The 21,047-nt window shown below is 38.6% G+C and overlaps 1 protein-coding gene and 1 long non-coding RNA gene across 2 annotated transcripts; one reads left to right on the forward strand and one right to left on the reverse strand.

The window, feature by feature from the left end:
• Window positions 1-2,207: 2,207 nt before the first annotated feature.
• On the forward strand, window positions 2,208-20,984 carry CLTRN (collectrin, amino acid transport regulator). The gene is made up of 6 exons (XM_015886554.2): window positions 2,208-2,345; window positions 2,735-2,793; window positions 6,822-6,907; window positions 12,741-12,857; window positions 15,319-15,513; window positions 19,586-20,984. The coding sequence occupies exons 1-6, from the start codon at window positions 2,279-2,281 to the stop codon at window positions 19,740-19,742; spliced, it is 681 nt and encodes a 226-aa protein (XP_015742040.1). The 5' UTR covers window positions 2,208-2,278; the 3' UTR covers window positions 19,743-20,984.
• LOC107325560 lies at window positions 4,000-10,476 on the reverse strand. The gene is made up of 3 exons (XR_001559712.2): window positions 10,067-10,476; window positions 8,412-8,590; window positions 4,000-4,387 (listed from the first exon to the last, which is right to left on the reverse strand). It is a non-coding gene; the product is annotated as an uncharacterized LOC107325560 (long non-coding RNA).
• Window positions 20,985-21,047: the final 63 nt, after the last annotated feature.

Genomic DNA, 21,047 nt, shown 5'->3' on the forward strand with positions numbered 1-21,047 from the left:
AGGTTGGATATTAGGAATAAAATTCTTCTCAGAAAGAGTGGTGACTTATTGGATCGGGCTGACCAGGGAGGTGGTGGGGTCACTGTCCCTGGAGGTGTTCAAGAACTGTGTGGATGTGGCACTGAAAAACATGATTAGTGGGCATGGTGCTTGGAGTAGGTGGTTTTAGTGGCCTTTTCCACCATTAATGATTCTATGATTCTCCATGACTATCACATGTGGCTCAATAGTAGTTGGGAAAAACAAAGTTATTTTAAAAGAAAAGCTACTAAAAATCAAAGAGCCTCAAAATTCTGAGTTGAAAGCATATTCTGTAAGCGTGTTTGATTGACATGTGTTGAAACAAATTGGTGTCTCACTGATCAACCAGTGGCAAATAAATTCAAGCATACTCAAGTAGTGCTACGGTTCCAGCCAAACTGGATGAAAAGAGGCTTGGCAGAAAGTTATGCATGCATGTAGTTTTGTTAGTGAAAACAAGGTGGCAAGACGTACATCTTTTATATTGTGCTAATATGCTCTGATATGATAAATCAGTGAAATACACGATCCTGGATGGAATTCAGTGGCCATGGCCAGGGAATCCAGCCGTACACACCAAGGCTGTTCCTGCTGAGCACTTTGTGCCCACTGTGTACTTTGACACTGGCTCCCTGTGTTTATAAGGACTGATTTCCAGTGACGACGCATCCCAACTGCAATAATTTTCATTTGCTTGTGGGAAAACAGTGCTTTGCTTTCCCCTGTTTTCCCATGTACTGCAGTATGTCCCCCCAAGGTACAATGGAGTTCAAACATTCTTTATTGAAGCAATGAATTTAGCGTGAGGCTGATAATGCTCACCGTCTTTTTAGCTTACAGACTCTACAAAATCTGGTAGTCTTTCCTGCATCTGTATGTTTTTTAGTGGTCTCCATTTGTTGCATGTTAATTTAAGCCATCATTAAGAACGAGCACGTCACTTTTTTGTTTTCATAGACATTGATTGCACATCTAAGCAGATAACAAATCCAATAGTTTTTTACTCTGAGCTGGTTGTCTAGAGTGAGTAAACAGCCATCCAGGAATCAGCTTGATTTAATGACTTTTAGAAATGGGGTATCATTTCCTTTTACAGTGACTACTAAAAATAAGATTAAATTAGTGAAACAGTAAATTATCAATTACCTGAAAGTTCAAATACCTCATGTAGTAAATACGGACCATTGTATTCCATAAATTCAGTTCCACAGTTGCATAAAGTGTTCTCACCGGCAGTCATTCTTCTGAAGGTTTTTGGGTTTGCAGTCTCAAGACACACTTCTCTGTGCTAAAGGGCTGACTGAAAGTAATTTTAAAGAAATCTCCAATTTAGGAACTAGCCATTAATCAGAATGGCTACAAGGGAGGGGATACAGCAGCAGAGTGGAATGAAATAATCCTGACTTGCTGCCTAGATGGCAAAGGCTGTTCAAGTATTTCTGAGTTTCAGTGAGTTTCAGTTATTTCAGTTGCTGAATTCTTTCTTCTTTGTACATACTCATTTGTCTTTGAAAAGGTTTGGTTAAAAGTGTAATATATATCATTAATATATTGCCATACATATGTGAGTGTACATATACACAGCATATCATGTAAGCAGAACTAGAATATGTCTTTATGAACTATGCATACCTGCTTCCCTACGTAGTCTTTCTGTTGCACGTTCTCACATTCCACTTGTTACTGTCATGATTCTCCAACAGGAAGAAAGCAATTCTCTTTATTTATAACTGATTTCAGTGCAAAGTGATGTCTCAGAAGCTGATTGTTTTTTGTTACAGTGTGGGGGCAAATGAACCTCATGTGCTGTGAGTAGTGTGTGCTATCTGGCTACCAGAGCTACAGGCTGGTCAGGTGTTGGATGGCTCAGACATGTAGGTGCGTGTACCTGGGGGGAAAACAGGAACTTATCACTGTGTAATGCTTTGCATTATTCCAAAAAGGGAGAAGGAGAATTAAAAACTTATCACAGCCTTTTATATATATATATATATATATATATATATATATATTATTTTTTTAAATTATTTTATTTCATTGTATTTTATTTTTACTACAGAGAAAGGTAGTAAGTGATGAAAAGAAGACATTTGTTTCTAGTGCCCGTTTATCTAAAATAACGGGGGTTAATTATTAAACCTTTTGCTTGGTTGCTTACTTGTGCTGCTGATGCTTTAATCCTGGGTCACAGAAAGTTTAAGAGTGCTTTGCACCAGAGACTTACTTCTTTTAGCCTCAACTTTTCCATACTGAAAGGATGTTAGGAGTTCTGCTGCTTGCTTTCTCTATAGTTTCTGTTGCTTCTGCTGAGCTCTGCAAGCCAGGTAAGTTGTGGAGCTGCTGATTCACACTGCTCCTGAGGGAAATTTAGCTCTGGGTGTATCCCTGCATAACGGTCAGCTTCTTATGTTTTCCTTCTAACTGGTTGCCTCCAGTTTGAATATGGAAACTCTGAGCAGTCACTTTTCTGAGTTTGCAAATGAGGTGCCGATGTTATTATTTCCTATTCTAACGAGGTCATGGTAAACCTGACTGAAAATCTGTAGGGGTGCTGCATGTTTCATGCAGCTTAGTTAGCTTCTGGTTCTCCTAACCAGTTAATCTGCTAGGGCAATTTTAGAAGCTGCGGTTAGTAAATTAGAGAAGTAAATGATTTAAAATCCTATCTTGTCTGAATATCAATGCGTTTTTACCTTTTTTCTCTTTGTGTCAGATGCACAGAATGCTTTCAAAGTACGGCTTAGTATCAAAACAGCTTTGGGAGATAATGCAGTAAGTAAAGTATCTTCACATATTGTTCCTAACTAAATATCTGTCAAAATAGAATGAATACACACTGTACATTTTCTGAAGTCAGCACAAGCAATTTGTTCTGAAGTATTAATTGTAATGGCTTCTCAAGTCATTACATTTGACCAGCCCGCTCCTTAAAAAGACATTTGTACTGAAGCGTAAAGCTTGTCTTTTATTTAAAGTCTTTTATTTAAAAAAGTCCTTTATTTCTCCCCTCCCGGAAAAACAGTGGAGATGATGCTGCACTTTGTGCATGAGGGACACCACGTAAATCTAACTCTGTATTTTGGGAAAACCACTTCTGCTTGAGACTGCTCGTTGTAAAGTCAAGCATGGCTGAGAAGATAAGCTAGAAAAGATTTTTAGGTCTTTATGAAATGGGATTTTATGTCCGGCTCTCAGATAAGCCTGATCTGTAGAGATCATTCAAGCATATCTGATCAATTCCCCACTAATGTAAGTTTCAGGTAGTGCCTTTTCTTCCCTGCCTGTGGTGCACAGGTTAGTCTCATGAGGACTGAATGCTTTCTCTTGATTCGAGTCCTTTCAATTTTATGTAGAAGTGCTGGGATGAATAATAGGGGGCTGTAATACACTGAAGTTTTGGAAATCAGGTGGCCAAATGGTCCTTCCTGTCCTGAAGTGCTATGAGATACAGAAGAGCGCGGTACTTCATTTGCAGTACTGAATGCTTGCTGCAGATCTGCAGTGTGCTACAGGGCTCTGCATAAAATTTGGTATGAAATATCTTGGACAGTCACCTGCATTGGAAGTCTAGTGTTTGATTGTTAGTTACCCTGGAAAATAAAATGCCATAGATTAGGTGTTAGAAGAGATTGGATGTATGAGAATCACCTTCTGACCTCAGAAGCCATTCTAAAAATACCTTGAAATATTAGATAATATAAACTAACATTATCAGGGACCTAATTCCACCGGGAATTTTATAAACCAGATAAATTTAGAAGAAATAATCAAGATACCTACTAAAGTATTTGTCTATGGAAATTGATATTGAAGTCAATCCTCTTGGGCAAGAGATTTTAATTAAAAAAATTGTGCAAGCCTACGTTGTTTAAAAATTTATTAAAATAGTGTCATCCCATAGCTGAAAATACGGCAAAATCATTAATGAAACTTCTTATAAGAACTACTAATATTTTTTTTTAATCTTGGTTCAGAACCTTAGGAAATAATAAAAACAGTTGTTCCCAACTGTGCTACTTTTTAGTGTATTTTTTAGTTCTCCAACTATAGTAAAATAAAGGAGATTTGTTTGATGATTTACAGATTTTCTGTTTTTCATCACAAGAAGGGACTGATACAAATCATTAATCTCAAAGATTACAACAACAACAACAACAAAGCAATAACTGTGAAGCCTTTTGTTGGGTTTTGGTAGATAGATAGTCATTTATTCCATTTAACAAAATGTATGTAAGGCCTGAAAATGAGACAAACTCGAACGTAAACAAAGTTTTAGAACAACATGCCATACATGAAGAATTTATTAACTTCACAGCTAATGGTTCCTTTTCAGAGCCATCGCAGTCTTCTTTGCCGACACCTGTAACTGAAAACTGAAAATGTTATCAAACTGAAATTCATTTTGGTTTAAGAATTTGTTAAACTTTGATTTTGATTTTTAGCAAATAATAGGGTAAGTAAATCTGTCATAGTGTCACAATGGGAGAGAACCAGCTTGGAATATCTTGGTATGATGCTTTGCTCTTTAATTTTGTTTTGTTCATTTATTTACAAGTCACTTCAACCTATATAAAAGCAGAAGACCCTGATAACATGAGCATTTCACTATAGGACTGGCAGGATAACTCTGGTTCAGGAGCATAGGAAATAGATTAGTATAGTTTTCTAAGTGATTTAATGCATAGCATGCACTTTGTGTGATGCAAACACGGACAAACACTTTTTTTTTTCATTTGTGCACAATGTGGACTGTACTTTTAGGCATGGAATGCCATTTTTGGTGTATTAATATTGTTCTCAGCACAGTGGAATGAAAATATCAACTAAGATACAGTAAGTTTCTAGCTGTTTTCGTGTTACTTAGTAGTAATGGATGTACACGGCAGAGACATTACATGCTATGCAGTGGGAGCAAACTTAAACAAAAGGAAGTTGATTTACGGGACTGTGTCTCTCCAAGGATGGTATTAAATTTACTATTAGCTTCTACAGAGACTGCTAGTCACTGGTTGTATTAACAGTAGACAGTTAATTCAAAAGGGCCAAAGACAACCACAGTGAGCATATGTGATGTGTGATGCATTTCTCTCATATATACATGTAGTGCCATAAACATAAACATACCAAGTACACGTACTTGATAGTCTTATATTGTATTTGTGTCCATGTAAACATGAAAGGGAGTGTGTTTCATCATTGTTCACCATCCATCTATTTAAATACACATGCATTTAAAACCATGATAAATAGTTTTATGGCTCATACCTATATTTCTTCCTCTACAGCATTGTCTCTTTTTCTTTTAACGCTATTGCTGACATTACTGTCATGTTTTCTTTAGTGACATGGGATCAAAATACAAGCTTTTAAATATTTTTATTCAAACTGTCCCTCTTTTGCTTTCAGTTTAAGCTCCTAGACTGGCACACATCATAGAGTAATTACCTCTCTTCCTTCGCAAGGCAGGAGTGGTGAGTCAGAACCGTGATTCCCAGAACTGCCTATGGTTTTTAATGCTAGTTTAGGTGCCTTATGCTCAGCTCTGTGGTCCCTGTCTGATCATATCTCTACCTATTTCACCCCTCTTTATCTGTTTTGGTATGATAAATATGATCGGCATGATGTTTTGCTCCTCCTTCCCTATTCAGGTTCCCAGTCTCCAGAATACCAAAGCAAAACATGTCTTGGTGTCTGGAAGTTAGGTCCCTCCTTCTTTCTACAGCAGTTCCATACATGCAAAATCAGAATTTAAAAAGCAGAATTAAGATTTGATATTTTCAATTGTGTTTGGTTAGTCTTTCTTTTGAGTATGTTATGAAGTATGAAAAAGTAGTCCCGGGTTGTCAACAGGGTTAAGTATCCACACTGTTGGGTTTCTGGTTTGGATGATTACAGTGCAGATTTTTTTAATGCTAAAAGTTAAAGATTAGGTTTGTGTTCTGATTGACTGAAGAAAACTGCATCGAACCTCCACTAATATCATTCCAAGGAACTATTAATCTTTGTAATCTGCTGAAAAGGGGAAATTCAATCAGTGCGTCATGGTCATGGCTCTTGTTATAAAAATGTAATACGTGCATTTTTTGCTGGTCATTATAATTTAATATGGGAATGAAAGCCCAGGGGAAACTAGTGAAGGTTTCTCAGAAATATGAAATGATAGCAGCATGATTTTTCAGCAAGACAACACAGAAGCGTTTTGGAAGCCTGTAGTTTACTTGTTATTGAAGGAGAAAGGATGCTATTTGCTTTCTTTTGGCTCAGATTTGATGTTGTAATTCATAGTTAATTCTATCTTCATATTATAAGAACAGCATGCAAAAATAAGACCATCATCTCTCTTTTTTTTTTTCCTTGTGTTCTGACATCTATCTCCCAGAGCCTGCCTACGACATTATCTTTTTTATTAACTGGCAGAACTAAAAGGTCTTTGAGAGTAGATTTAAACCTTCTTCAGTGTGGCTCATTCAGCTAAAGAAGCAAAGCCACGGGTGCAGTTATGTTGGGAGAATTCTGGTGAAAAGCCTGGTCTTTGATGTAAGAAGCTTTACATCTTCAGTTTGGCCACATTCAATTCGTTCAGTTCTTGGAAAAGTTCTTTTCATTTTGCATTGCACTTTACAACAAACATTTGGAAAAGTTGCTTCTGCACACCAAATACTGGGTAGGAATTTATTTTCATAGCACAGTCAATGAATCTATTAATTTTCTTGATCTATATGGCACTTCAGTGTCTCCTTTCCCCCTCTGTCCTTCCAGCACTGGAGCTAAAACTGATGATTTTCCATCTTCCTTTACAGTATGCCTGGGATGCAAATGAAGAGTACCTCTTCAAAGCAATGATGGCTTTTGCAATGAGAAGATACTCCAGCAAGAGCACAACTCAGTAAGCACCTACTCTGATTTGCATTATAGTTATTAATGCTGCATGTAGCAGACCATCCTCTGCTGTACTGATGTGTAGAAATCATTATTTACAGCTTCTAAAAGCTGAATGTGCCAGTGTATTTCTTCAACACTCGGTTATACGTTAAATTTTGCACTCTGTATCTGAAGCAGCATCAGTCTTTGGACCACTGTCCCCTCTGCTGCTTTCAGTGGGGCTGTGCTAATTTACTCTATCAGAATCTGGCCAAAAGACGCAATAACTTCTGGTTACCACACTGAGAGGAGGATCAGGGGTCCATCAGCAAGGCTGAACAGTGTGTTACAGATCCTTGAATAAAGCAGCTTTGGTGCACATTTACGTGGTGTTCAGCTTCAGCTGTGTGCTGAGGATGAGCTGACCCAGAGAGCTGGAAATGGATAGCTGCACTGGTGCTGAGTTCTGTTAAGGGATATCCATCTCTGATATTACAGTGGCTGAGTTACCTAACGTCAGAACGTTTCATATGTTGCAGTTCAGACATAGATCAGCCATTAATTGGTTTGGGGATTAAACCTACCCTAAGGCACTGAATATTCTTCTCAGGCTTCTGATCTTTGCAACTTATGAAATTAGATGCCAGATCAGCAGACCATTTAGCAGGCTGTTTCTTCAGTATGTTCTTCCCTTTCTTAAACAAGAAACCTCATGAGTGTATTCCTAGAGGCTTATTATTTTTTCACCGTTTTTCAATCTAAAAGGAAAGATTTATGGCTCTGGTAGGCTAATGAGGATAAGGTTTTCAATTTACTCTCTGAAAAAACTGCTTCAGGCCAGCAATGCATCAGATGAAGCATATTGCATATTTGCAAAGACATTAGTTATCTTTAGTCATATGATGATTATTGTGGCTGCTGCATTTTCTCTTAAATAGAAAGTGCTCTCCCTGTTCCATGTCACAGAAGTGTTTGGTTCCTTGCTGTTTTACTTGTATTCCTTGGAAGGTGTCTCATTTGAGCAAGGAGCCATTACACCAAGATTAACAAAAATAGTCAAGTATGCTCCCACTGCACGCCTTCAAAAATGAGTACAAGATAGCAGCTAATTAAAGGTTACTATGCAGGGTTGCTTTTGTTGTTTGTTTTTTTTCCAGGTTTTCACGAGAGTTTTCATTCATCTCTGATCCATAAAAGTTTTCTTCTGTGTATCCGTTTTAGTCCCAGGCCCTCTTTCTAAGATTATTATTCTGCTGTTCCTCTTCCTTCAAAGCCATGATGCTTTTACATGGCAAATCCTATGTTACATGACAGTGACTTCACCCTTTTCAAGTGCTTCAGCTGTCTGCAAACTCAACTAATTTTAGGAAGTTTGGTGTAGGAATGGGAAAAAGTCAAGCAAGTATGATAGGAGTTAAAATTTTAATGGATGTTTTCTTTATGTGTTCTGGGGAGTCACAGCATTTGTGCTCGCTTAACTCCTCCCAAGACAAATTTTCCTATGGACAAGTACAAAATGGCAGTCTTACTTTGGTTTGGAGGTAGGCTTGCATGCATCAATACCATCCTGCTGCTAAGTTTTTCAATATCCAGTCCTTTTGCAATGGGAATGGCAGTGTGGGGGCACTCTTCATCCAGGAGGGAATAGCAGCTTGCAGAGCATACTGGAGCAGCACTCTCACATAACTGGTGTGGATAGTGGCAGGAGCTGGCAGGATGGTGAAGAGAGGAGTAGGAGTGGGAACGTAGACAAGGGGAACTTAGAGAAAAGGCAAGTACCTCTCATGGTCACAAGGCAGGTAAATTCCAGACTCTACTCAACCTTGATCCCAAAGAATCTTGCTATGCCATAGACCAAGTGAAATCTTATACCTTTGGTCACTAAACATTTTTTCTGCTAAATTGCTGGTTAGGTGGAGTTTTTAATTTAGTGTTTATGCTACAGGCATTTTTACAGGTAAATACCAGCAGTTTTTCTTCATAAGATATAAAAGTATCATGCACACTGTATCTCAGTTTTTCTAAAGTTAATTTCTAAACTAAACTTTAATAAATCATGGAGCTGTGTTTAATGTTTGAAAGGTTTGATAAATTGTCAAGGTTATTTGAAACAGGAAAAAGACTCAGTCCATTGAATTACTCAGTAATTATTAATACAGATAAAATAAAAGTTTGATTTGCAGTTGAGAAATACAAATCCTTTATTTCATGTTCTCTATATGACCTTTTGATTCACTCTCAGCACATACATTCAGGAACTACCTAAGCCAACCTTTGATCTATCAGTGTTAAAAGATGATCGTCTACAGCCTGTTGTTAACTCTTCTAATCTGTGACTCATTTGAAATAATATGCATCTATTTTGGGTTTGAGACTCGTTAATCTTTAGAGTAGAAAGAATGTGATCACTCACGTTTAAGTGAAAGGATTTGTTTTTGTGTTATCTTCCCCCAGTTTGTATGTAGGAAAGCTGCCATTTTCATCATGGAGTGACCAGAGTTCATCAGCATTATCTGTCCTCCTAAGATGGATATTTTTGGTACTTTAAAAATATTCTGACCACTTAGAACAACAATATAAAGTTCTAGTGATAGAGCTGTTGTGTCAAGGTGAGCTCATGGCTGCCGATCCCAACAAGAAAGAAAACAAAGGCACATTTGAGAGAACAGATGTTCAGCACTAGGTGGGAAGAGGCTTGGCATTTTCTGGAGAGCCAGAGGTATTCACTGGGGTCTCAGGGCCAGTGCTTCTCCATCAGCTAATGGCTGCCATATATACCCATTGCCCTTTGAGTCTCCGGCAGCAATTCTCATCTTCTATATCTCCATAAGGATCAATGATGCTGTTTCAAGCCAAGGATTCTTCAAGGTTTCCTGCCCTCTCCTCACTGGTGTTCACTTGCATATAGGAAAAGAGATCGATTTTGGGCTGGGAATACTAGGACCGGGATCCTGTCATTTTGATACTACACCTATCCTAAAATCCCTGTGGCAAAAATCTATAATCAGCTAAGGAAATAAACAAATGTCCGTACATATGCTTATAAATACACTTAATTTGCAAAGTGCATTAAAAAGTCAAGTTTTTCAAACCTAAACAGTGCGAAGGCACGGTTTTCTAACGCTTCAACAAGCTTTGAATCAAACTTATGTTCATATAGCATAGGGGAAAAAAAAAAGCATACCTGCTGCAAAGGAATGGTCCCATTGGTGCTTGTTGGACTAGTCCATTTTGGTATTTGCGTAATCCTCTTTGAACTTCTTGTGAACAGTGTTATTCTTTTTGGAGCCTGGAAAGATTTACAGCATTCAGATTCTGCTGATGAAAAGTGGCAGTGAAGTTGGGTTTTAGATGCTGATAATCCGGCAAGATTTTAGGCACAACAGGGAGCAGAAATGAGGCAAAATTTCTGTATCATAGTGTGAATCGTGCTGCCCAATTCTGCTCCTTCTAGAGACAGACACACTGTCCCAGTGATGACTACCTGCTCTATGTCATACTGAAAGCCTGAGTGCTGTAGGGATGACCTCATTCTTAAGAGTCCCTTTGAGTCTATGAGGCTGTAGAGAATTACAGCATGTTCTGCCACTCCTTAGAGACCAAATGCATCTTCCTGTTGGGAGAATGAGCTCTGTTCACTCCCCACTTTTTGAGAACACATAGAGGAATGCACACACCTATTTTCTACTTGGATCAGTTTTTGAGTACATCACAGGAATTCCAGGTTTAAGAGCTGCGGCAGTGTGAAGATTTAGATCCTACTGTTATAAATTCTCCTGATGGAAAACTTCCTCTGCAGATACAATTTTAGATATTCTGTGAAGTCAGCAAGAGTTTGTCAGCCACCAGCTAAAAGTAGACTCTTTTTTCCCCCTCCTGTAAGTTCTGTGCTTTGCTTTTATTTTGAGAGGAATAAATCTACTTTTATCTTCTGACTGTTGCCGGAAAACTGATGTGAACATCTTTTAAAATCCCAGAGGGTGGCTTTCCTCTTTTATTCAGGAAAATTATCTGTATTTGCAAAATTGATGTTCCAGAGAGGTAAAAGTGGATATTTCAGCTCTGCAAAATCATTGCCTTCCATTTTACTGCATGTCTCTGTGGAATGTATACGTTTGCTGTAAGTGAAAGGTTTCCCTTCCCAAACTCTCTGATACCTGAACCACCACTCAAAAAGAAGCTTGTAGCAATAGGCAAAGTATTTTCACAAAATATCAAGAGTGAACCATTGTGAACAAGCCAATGCCTGTCCTGCTTTAACTGCTATCGTCATCTTGTTGTTGTTGTTTTGTTTGTTGTTGTTGCATTTATGGGTAACATTTTCTGCCTTACATTCTTTCCTACTTTGAGCTTTCTGCTCTTCAGGTAGTCATTTAATTAAGTTTATAATTAGCCAGCAGATGGCACTACACAACAGAGCTCTGTGGCAGGTCGCTGCTTTCAGTAGGGAATTTGTCACCCTGGGAAGGCTCAGAAGCTGGAAAAGTTAAAACTGGAATTTTGGTGATGGATAAATCAAACCTTGAAACCCGTGATGGTAATGGGCATTACAAACATCCCTGTGGTTAATTAGAAGATACAAGACAGGGCAACTTTACTGTGCTTGTGGCCAGGCAGATGGTAGACAAAGGTAAACAAAGTTTGGGCTGCTCCCCGAAAGCAAAAATGGTCTTCATCCTGAGTCATGGGCTATTGGAATATCTGCTCACTACTTGGATATGGCCAGTAAATCTGAATCCTGAGCTAAAGTCTTAGGGTTATTTCTAATGATATAGAATGAGTTTTACTATTTTTCTACTGTTATCACTCTAGCTCTCAGTCTTTCAATTTGTAACACTTCAGATATCTTTCCATGATGCATATTATTTTCCTTGCCATGCTGTAGTAAATAGTGTCTTTACAGCAGCTGCTGTATATCACACCTATTTGGCTGGTTTGTTAGTTGTGTGAGTAAAATTGGAATAGACAGAAGAATACGAGGACACCATCTGTAATTAGTCACTATTTATTTATATTACACCTGTACTAGTATTCAATTCTTTAGTCTACATACTTATGATGATGTAATTCTGTGAGATATTTCTAATTATATTTCCATTTTTCACTAGTATTAGTGGTAGATTTCAAGTTCACAAGACTCCAAAGAAACACATTTTAAAGATATTCCGCTCTCTTTTTATATAGTGTGCCATGAGAAGCTTCATGCCCGTGGTCTTTTGCTGTTAACTTCACATAAAACCAAGTCATCTTCTCTTGAAACATATGAGATAAATATGTCATAGCACAAACCAGAGGGCACAGGCCAGTGCCAGTATGATGTTTATATTTAGCCTGTTGACTCCACTCTGTGCCTGACAGTGCAGAAGGATGTCAGAGAGAATAACGTCAACTTCTTTGTTCTTCCCTCCCTGCAGGTTTCCTTTCCTTCTCCATAAAAGCGTTCCCTATAGGAGGACTGCACTCACTTGAAAATTGTATGGGATATCAACCATGTCTAGCTTCTTAGTTGCCCCCAAAATATCTTATTTTATTAATGCATTTGCCCAGTGGGTAAATATGGCCTTTCTCACAGCCCAGATGATTAAGATAAGATTTGTTTAAAATTGATTAATTGCTATTATTATTATTTTTCATTTCATTACACTAAATGTATGTCCAAGACCAGGCAAGTTTGTAGTAGATTCAGAAATCATTTGAAGACTCACATTTGGTCTCAATAAGCTTAATCTTTTTCAGCCGTACTGAGGAATGAGAAATGCCATGAATGATGTTTCTTTCTTGAGCGTGGATGGTTATCTTCTTCCCCACTTTAGAAAACTACTAAATATTTCAATCATTTCTGTTTCAACCACCTGCAGAATTTCCAACGTGCTGCTCTGCAATGTGACGGATCGGGTGTCATTTTGGTTTGTGGTCACTGATTCCTCCAAAAACACGACAACTGTTCCGGGAAGTGAGGTAGAGGCAGCCATCAGGTACAGTTGCTAATCCTGCAGCCTCTCCTTCCCTGCTGACTGAGGATGATTCTTCTCTGGTTACAACTGAGCTCTCTGCCTCTTTAGGGACCAATCTAATCTAAGTAGTTAAAACACCAATGAGCTTTTGTGCCTTCCATGAGAAGGGCACGTGAACTATTCATGGAAAGAACTGGCTGCATCCCAGCTTGGCTTAAATAGTCTTATACTCACATTGCTGTCATACCAGCACTTTTTGGAATGCCAGTCGCTATAGTAGCTGAGCACTACTTGTACAAAATACCATGTGATACAAATCAGTTCACTTTCTACTCAATATTGCTTTCTCTAGCCAATAAGAACAAGAGTGTAGAGCTGAAGAGGAGGAAAAAAGGCAGTAATCTGACTCTGATGGTCTGTCAAAGCTACAAAAGGGGCTTATGGGGATGACTCCCACAAGCAGCATAACTCATGTATCTTTCTTGAGCGCTGAGTAGAAAACAGACCTCTTTGTTTTTAGACATTCTGTACTTTGTCTCGAAAATTCATGTTACCTCGATAGAGGTGTAATACCTAATTCCTGATGAATGACTATGCCTTCTATTGGGAAGATTAACTTTTAAGCTTATGAGTAGATTAAACTGTTTCCTACAGAGACACCAAACAATAGCTTCATAGCATTAGTGGAGGAAGCAGATTATTTATTCACCGAAGCACTGTTGGAATGCAGGGGTTTTTTTTTTGTTTTTTTTTTTGTTTTTCATTTTGGTTTTTTTTTTTCTTATTTTTTTGCATTTCTGTTATTCTTTGAATCATTCAGAAGCATAAGCAGATTTATTTAAGTCTTTTATGTGCCCTTTTTGCTGGGGAAATTGGATGCTATTATAGCATGTTGTTTTAACTGTTGTCTTTCATCCCATAAAGAAGAATATGCTATTTAAAAAATAATAGTAATTCCTGTCTGACTTAGAAAGAAGAAAAAAAAATAGTCCATAAAGCTACATTTTTTATTCTGTTGCTTCTGATGGCAGGTTTCCATACTAAATGATTATTCTAATTCTTTTTACTACAGTATCATGTAAGAATGCTACCCACGGACCAGGATTTTGGTTTATGAGTTTCTTTCAGAAACAAAGAACAAAGAAAACAACATTCTCAGAGCTCTATACAAGTCCCAAGATCTTGCATAAATATACACGAGATATTTATGAATATACAAACACATCTGCACCTGTAGTTACCCGAATGTGTTCCGGCGCATAATTCTGTAACTCTGGCCCTTAGATGAGGGTTAATAATGCTTACTTCGGCTGCTCACAATGAATCATTTATATTAATAAGGATGAAAATCTCTTTAAATCACAGGCAGCTTACCTTATAATGAGCCTTATAATATGCCATGGCTTTCAGTCCTCTCCAGGAGTGCTAGCTTTCTGTTAAGGATAAGAACTTACTGGTATTCAACAGGAATGTTAGTCAACATTATGATTTCCAAGAAGGGAATTTGCAAGAGTCTTAATTTTGTTTCCCATATATCTTACAGGGAATATTTCTTAGGGAATACTTACTCTGCAGTAAATTAATTGAATTGTATACAAGAAAGAGGGTGAGTTTTATAACTGCAACCAAAATCTCTCAAGACCAATACGTGTAATATATTTTATCAACGCTTTGAGGCATTTTGCAAAAGCTAATGAAAGATTTTGCTAAAGCCTTTCAAGGCTGGTTAGATTCAGATCTGGAAGTTACTGCAAATGTTCCAAAGTATCGAATGTGGCTGAAGATACTGAAGATACCCATTCAAGGGTGTAAGTTGTACTTATATTATAATTGTTCTCAAATTTACAGTTGCTCATGATGGAAAAAAAATGTGCAAAATCTACTTAGGTACATCCTATAGAGAAAGACGTTTTGGCAACAGGGATGGATTCTTCTGGACTAAAGCATAATCAGTGCCTCATGAATCTAAGAAAATCTCCAGCAGCAAGACTAGATGTACATGCCCATAACATTCAGTACAGTTCAGTTTGAGGAACTAAGTTGCAGTGATAAAATCCTTTGAGCACTGCATGGTGGATCTACCAGTGCCATGCAATTGTGGAATGATGTGTGAACAAGATGTCACAACCACCATTACAGATTACTGCCTTCAGCATGTAGTCCAAACCAGAAACCACTATTTTACTTTACTTCACATCTCATCATCGTTTTCCAGTTTTTCAGATAAATACATATGCCACTCTGATGTTCAACACGCTGTAAGCACGTGTTCTCAAGCACCTCATCTATTAGACACTTGTCTATGGATTACTGACAAGATCTATGCTAAAGTGAAGGTCTGTGTATTCTGCCAACATTGTGTTAGATCAAATTCAACCCCACCAGACTTGCAGCATATACATGAAAGTATTTCTTTCTTCCATCATTTTATTTATAAAATATCATTTTAAAGTGTTGTGATGTTTTCTGTGTTTCTATGAAGGATGAACCGGAACAGAATCAACAGTGCCTTCCTTCTGAGTGACAAAACATTGCAGTTCCTGAAGATATCCACAACTTTATCACCACCTGTTGAGCCCTCCACACCTGTCTGGCTTATTGTATTTGGTGTTGTTCTTTCTCTCATTGTGGCTGGAATTGTTTTCCTCATTGTTTCAGGGATTCAGCAACGCAAGAAGTAAGCAGCTTAGCTTTTCTTTTGGTTTAACTGCACACTGGCAAATCTACCTCAGATTTATCCCTGGTGTATCCCTGCTCCATCCATAGTTAAGAGCCCTTGTGCTCTTTGCTGAGGGTAAGGTTTATGTTTTATTAGCTGTGAACTAGATGCCTAAGTAATGCTGGAGTATACTGAGAAAACAAGGAGGATAAAAGCCTGATCCTAACAGCTATCTAATTAGAGACAATAGCTTTTCAAAGAGTTTTGCTGTCATATTTCTCAGTGTTTAGACTGCTGTAGGTGAATCTCCTCTCACAGACTAGCCAAATAGCTACCAAGGGAGAGCAGGCTGTCAGTGACTGCACCCTTTCCAAGGTTGTAGTGTCAAAACCTGGCATGGCTAAAATAATGCTGCTGTAGTTTGAGAAGCCTAAGTAGAAGACACAATAATGATTAAGGTATGGCTGAAGAAAGCATACCCTGTGAAATGGAGCATCATTTCAGCTACCACTCGCATCCTGATTGTCACACTGATGAACCTAAGGAACATTCACAGGTGCGTTACCAAATCACACTGTGAGCCCAGGTGTTTGCTGTTTGGCTGTAGGGTACGAAAGAGATACTCATTTTTTTCCCTCTCAGTTTCTGCCTTGTGGCAGCACTTGCGAAACAGAGAAAGTCATTCATTCCTTTTGTGAATGTGGGTCCAGCCTGCTGTGAGCAGGTTGAAACAGGCCATTAGGTGATATTTTTATCCCTTCATCTCCATTGGCTCAGATCTGAGAATAAGGAATGGAAATTTCTCCCTAAGTGAGATCCTGCCTTGGGAGTGAGTAGTACCTGAGCTACTTCTCTTCAGAGTGAATAGTGATCTACCATGTCTTCAGCTACCATGAAGATGAGATAAATGCAGCACTGTGACTTCAGCAACTGAATCATAGTGGAATGGGAGAGGAACTGGAAAAAAGAAGGTTTTTTGTTGTTGTTTTGTTTTTTTAACAACTAGATGGTACGGAAATTATTAAATGTACTGTGAACTATATCCCCAGATATATCAGGGCAATGGAGTTATATGTGAAAAACAACATGTTGCTGAGATTTTTCCTTTCTGCCTTGTTATCATCCTGAAAAACAACATTAAGAGATCTCAGAAGAACAGCACTTATTGTGAGGGATAAGTAGTGCTCAGAGAGAGAGATACAGTCTGAGTCCTTTCAGTTATATTTGCATTTGGAAGAGCTCCATGAATTTGTGAACCCCATTTGCTGTTGCAGAGAGAGACTGGACAGGTACTTGAGATCCATGTATATTTTAAGTCCTATTGGAGTCTTCCATGAGACATGGGCTGAGTTATCCCCTGAATCTAGGCAAACTTGTCTGTAAAACTGGAGGATAATGTTTCTTTCTGGAGCCCATACCTGCCTTCTGTGTGCCTGTGTAGTACCATGGTTATATGAATCTGTGCAGCGTCCAGCTCACAGGGGGGTTTTGAACATTTAACATGAATGTCGTATAAATAAATTATGTTAATTAGCCATGATTTTTAACTAAAATAATCCTTTGTGATTTATATCAGGCTAAAAGACATAATTTTCCCTTTCTGTTTTCAAAGTAGCTCAACTGAGCTTGAACAGTTCTGTTACACTCCTTTCACTCCCCTCTCTGTCTCCCTACTGTGTCTTCATGCAATCTTTCCTCAGGGCAGGGTCATTCACGGTTGATTTCTAACACTCCTTTCAAATTAATGGCATCTGACAGCAGAACTGAGGGAGAGAGGGGGTAAAACAAGTATGTATTTGTTCCTTCTACTCTTGGAAAGACTGGGGAGGTAAAAGGGATGGTCTGGACTATTTGGCTTTTTGAAAGAAGAGAGGAGAATTTCAGAAGTTCTCACCTCTTGTTCAGGTACCAAAGTATGTGACAAGTTGTGAAAAGCCTTCAGCACATTGGTAATGAGTTTTCCTGGAAACCTGATTGGAGCTGACAGCTATGATGCCTAGTAAGCTGTACTGGAAATCTTGTCACAAGGACAGTGTTGATTTGTCATAAATCTGGAATTTTGTCTTAACTGGTCTTTAAAATACCAGTTAAATACCTCAACTGAAATAAGCACAAATGGTGTGCTGCAGCCTGCTTGTACTCAGGTAGCAAGGAAGCATATGATAGACCTCTAATAGAATATCAGTAATGAGTTAGACCTGTGCATCATTTCTTGAACTGGAAGATTTTCTTAATTAGGTTTTCACTCTGCATCACTGCCAACATGTGAAAATCCAGGCCCCAGCTGCTTGCAGCCTGAAGTCATTAGCTGAGCTCCATGTGATTATAGCTATTGATTTTACAGCAAGCTAGATCAGATATAATTTCATGTTTGCTCTCCGTTAACAACAGCGATATGACACCTCCCTCCCTACTAATAGATCTGGCACATACGCAGGGCAGGACTGTTTTTTGAGTAAGTCTTAAAGTGGTCAGGCAGTTGAGTGCAGCAATCTTTGTAGGGCCCTTCGATCCTATCCTATCCTATCCTATCCTATCCTATCCTATCCTATCCTATCCTATCCTATCCTATCCTATCCTATCCCATTCATTTATATTTCTATTCTCCTTACTGTCTATGTGTCTACTGGCTTCCCTCTATTACTGTCCAAGCACCTATTCTGCAGTTGAAGGCCCTCCTGAGTTTGATTCGATATATACACCTTGAATAACCCATAATGTTTTCACTTCCCTTGACTTGTTGAGCCTCCCCTTGAACTCAACAATTCTTAGCTTCTCTGAATCACTACAGCAACAAGTTCCACACATCTACTCCTCTCTTTTCTGTTGATTCCACACCTTAGTACTGTCTTTGTTTTTTGTCCATGCTTTTTCTGTTAAAGAACTCTCCTTTCATCACTGCAAGTGCAGAAGGGGCAGCCAGAGGTTGCCACTGCCCCCACCATTTATTTTTAGCAGGATTGTTATGCAAAGAATTTCCCAAAGGCCAATAAAATTTTATTATTCTTAATATCACTGTTATTAACAATTATACTGAGTCAGGTTGTTATTATTGTCCTGAGTCAGATTGTTACAGTATGTGTTGTGGGATAGGAAGAAGGAGTAGAGCTGACCTTTGAGTTTCTTATCCTCTGAAACCGCTGATGCTGCAGGTTGTAAAGTACAGAACATTTTTCCACTATGAACTAGGAGATCTCAAGGTTAGAATAAATCTGGAATTAAAGGAACGCTGTGACATGTTGACTGATGTTTCTGTATAATGCCTTCTTGTGGTTTTCATTTTAGGTAATTTTATTTATTATTTTAATATGGTGTTGTGAGAACTGTGGCACAGAAAAATGAAAGCCATGCAATTGTTTAGTCTAGAAAACAGAAGTATAATAAGATACTGAGTTGGAAGGTAGCTATTAATGAAGTTAGAACTAGAAGTGCAGATTTACAGTGCTAAGAGTGCCTGACTTCTGGAGAGGATCATCAGGGAGTCTGAGTGTGTCCAGATCTCCATCCTTGGAGGCTTCAGTCAAAAGCTGATCTGTTCCTAAAAAGTAAGTCTTAATTTATCCAAATCAATTAGGTGAAATCTCTGACATACATGACAGACTAGATGTGTAGGGCAGTCCTTTCTGACTTCAAGCAAAACCAGATTGAGAGGTTTTTTTCCATTTTTTTATCCTACACCAACTTTACCCTTCTGTCATTTTACAGGACAAGGAGACAAAGTGACATGTATAACATGTTTACAACATTTTAACTCCAGGTTTTCTGATTCCCAATCCTGATCTCAGACCACTTAAACCCGAGTTTCCTGCCCCAGGAAGGAAAAGCCTCCTGCCTTCACTGGTGTGTTTACAACAGCAAAGAGGCTTTGAACATGGCTGCCTGCTTTTGCACTTGTAGGAGGTCGTGAGCTAATGCAGCTAAAGTCAGTATAAGAGCAAATAATGCTGGGGAGCTTCTACAACAGATTATGCCTTTCAAATACATAACCTACAGTGAACTTCAGACTAAGTGTGCAGTTTTCTGTCTGTGAAATCTTGGTGGAGTGCTGCAGGTCAATAGAATAAGACAATTTTCTCTTCCTTGTTTTTAGGAAGAATAAAGAGTCAACAGAGAGAGAAAATTTAGAAGAGAAAGGCGAAGTGACAATAACAATAGAAAATGGGATTCCTTGCGAAACACTGGATTTAAAAGCAGGCCACGTTAATGGAGTCTTTGCAGCAGATGATGAACGGTTCACATCCTTATGAAATGCTGCCATTGCTATCTGGTGCTCTTTTGAAAGACTCCTGTGCCCACCTTATCTCGTCTCTACTCCTGAATGTCAAACATGAAGACAAGAAAAATGTCCTTTCACTTAATTTCCCTTGAGAGAACCTTTTACTGATAACACATACACTGGAGCTTCCATTACAGTGCTTTTGTTCGTGAGCAAAGCAAAAGAGAAGACCTCACATTACAGCCATTTAAGATTTCAGAAAGATGTGTGACAGAACAGAGCTGAAACCTGCCTTGTGTCAGGCATTGAAATTTAAATGATTATTTAAATGTCTATTGTTGTTTTTCCTTGATATAAACGTGAGGCTGCATTATTCTTGACTGTCACAGGGGAGATCATTTATCACTGTCAATTCTGTCTGGGCTTTCTTTTAAGCCATATAGAAAAGTTTTCTCTGTAAGCTGACTTCTGTTTGCTAATACACTGTATGCTTTTGGTTGGAATAGTGATCAGTGCATGAGGCTTTTAGTTTATCTGGGGGAATAAAAGCTCTCATAGCCCCTGTAAAAGCAGGTTAAAAGAAGAACTGAGCCTGAGTAATGGAGAGTTTCATGTGTGGGTAATTGCAGACAGAGGATATAAATATGTTGAAGTAAAATAGGACATTTGTGGTCACCAAATGGCTACCCACACCACTGGAGGTAGGTTCTGACCATTAGCTATCACATTTTCTGTGTCATGTTTGGAGACAATGCTAGAAATCTCATTTGCTTATTATGGTTATTCTGTACATTTGGATCCTTCACCCATAGGAACAGGTTAAATCAGGATAAAAGCTCTTTGTAAAGGACCCTCCAGTATCCTGAAAGTTAAGGAGGTTTTCATGCCCTCAGGTACGAGTTCTTTAGCATTTTGGCTGTATCAGGCATCTTTGGCTACCCATTTGGCTTGGCTCTGTCTGTTGGGAATGGGATGAGCAGAAGTGGGAGGGGAATGGGGAAACAGCAGGGTGGGGCAGGGAAACTGAGCAAGTGGAGTGCAGAGCTGGGTGAGGGTGGGGGGAGGAGGGCAAAATATCAAATAAAACTGTGTCCCAACAACCGTTTGCCTCATTTGGTCTCCTCCCATGTCCTAGTGCTGGGCCTCTCTGGACAAGGAATGTGACTTCTCCATATTCTGGAGTGTGAGCTGCTTGCTTCTCAGTTACTGATGATAACATTTCATTGCTTCAAATAGCATTCAGCAACACAGAGACATATTTCTTACAGGCACATCAAAGGTTAAGCTTGCCATTGTTTAAGATCATTTGGAGGGAAGATACAGAGTACAGTCTCAT

This window comes from Coturnix japonica, chromosome 1, assembly GCF_001577835.2.
Source record: "Coturnix japonica isolate 7356 chromosome 1, Coturnix japonica 2.1, whole genome shotgun sequence".
In the NCBI taxonomy this organism is placed as follows: domain Eukaryota; kingdom Metazoa; phylum Chordata; class Aves; order Galliformes; family Phasianidae; genus Coturnix; species Coturnix japonica.

Excerpts from the sequence above, each read along its gene's own strand:
- CLTRN (XM_015886554.2), top strand. The coding sequence starts at position 2,279 with ATGTTAGGAGTTCTGCTGCTTGCTTTCTCTATAGTTTCTGTTGCTTCT. Across the intron at positions 2,794-6,821 it reads CAGCTTTGGGAGATAATGCA|TATGCCTGGGATGCAAATGA; the intron begins GTAAGTAAAGTA and ends CTTCCTTTACAG. Across the intron at positions 15,514-19,585 it reads GGGATTCAGCAACGCAAGAA|GAAGAATAAAGAGTCAACAG; the intron begins GTAAGCAGCTTA and ends CCTTGTTTTTAG.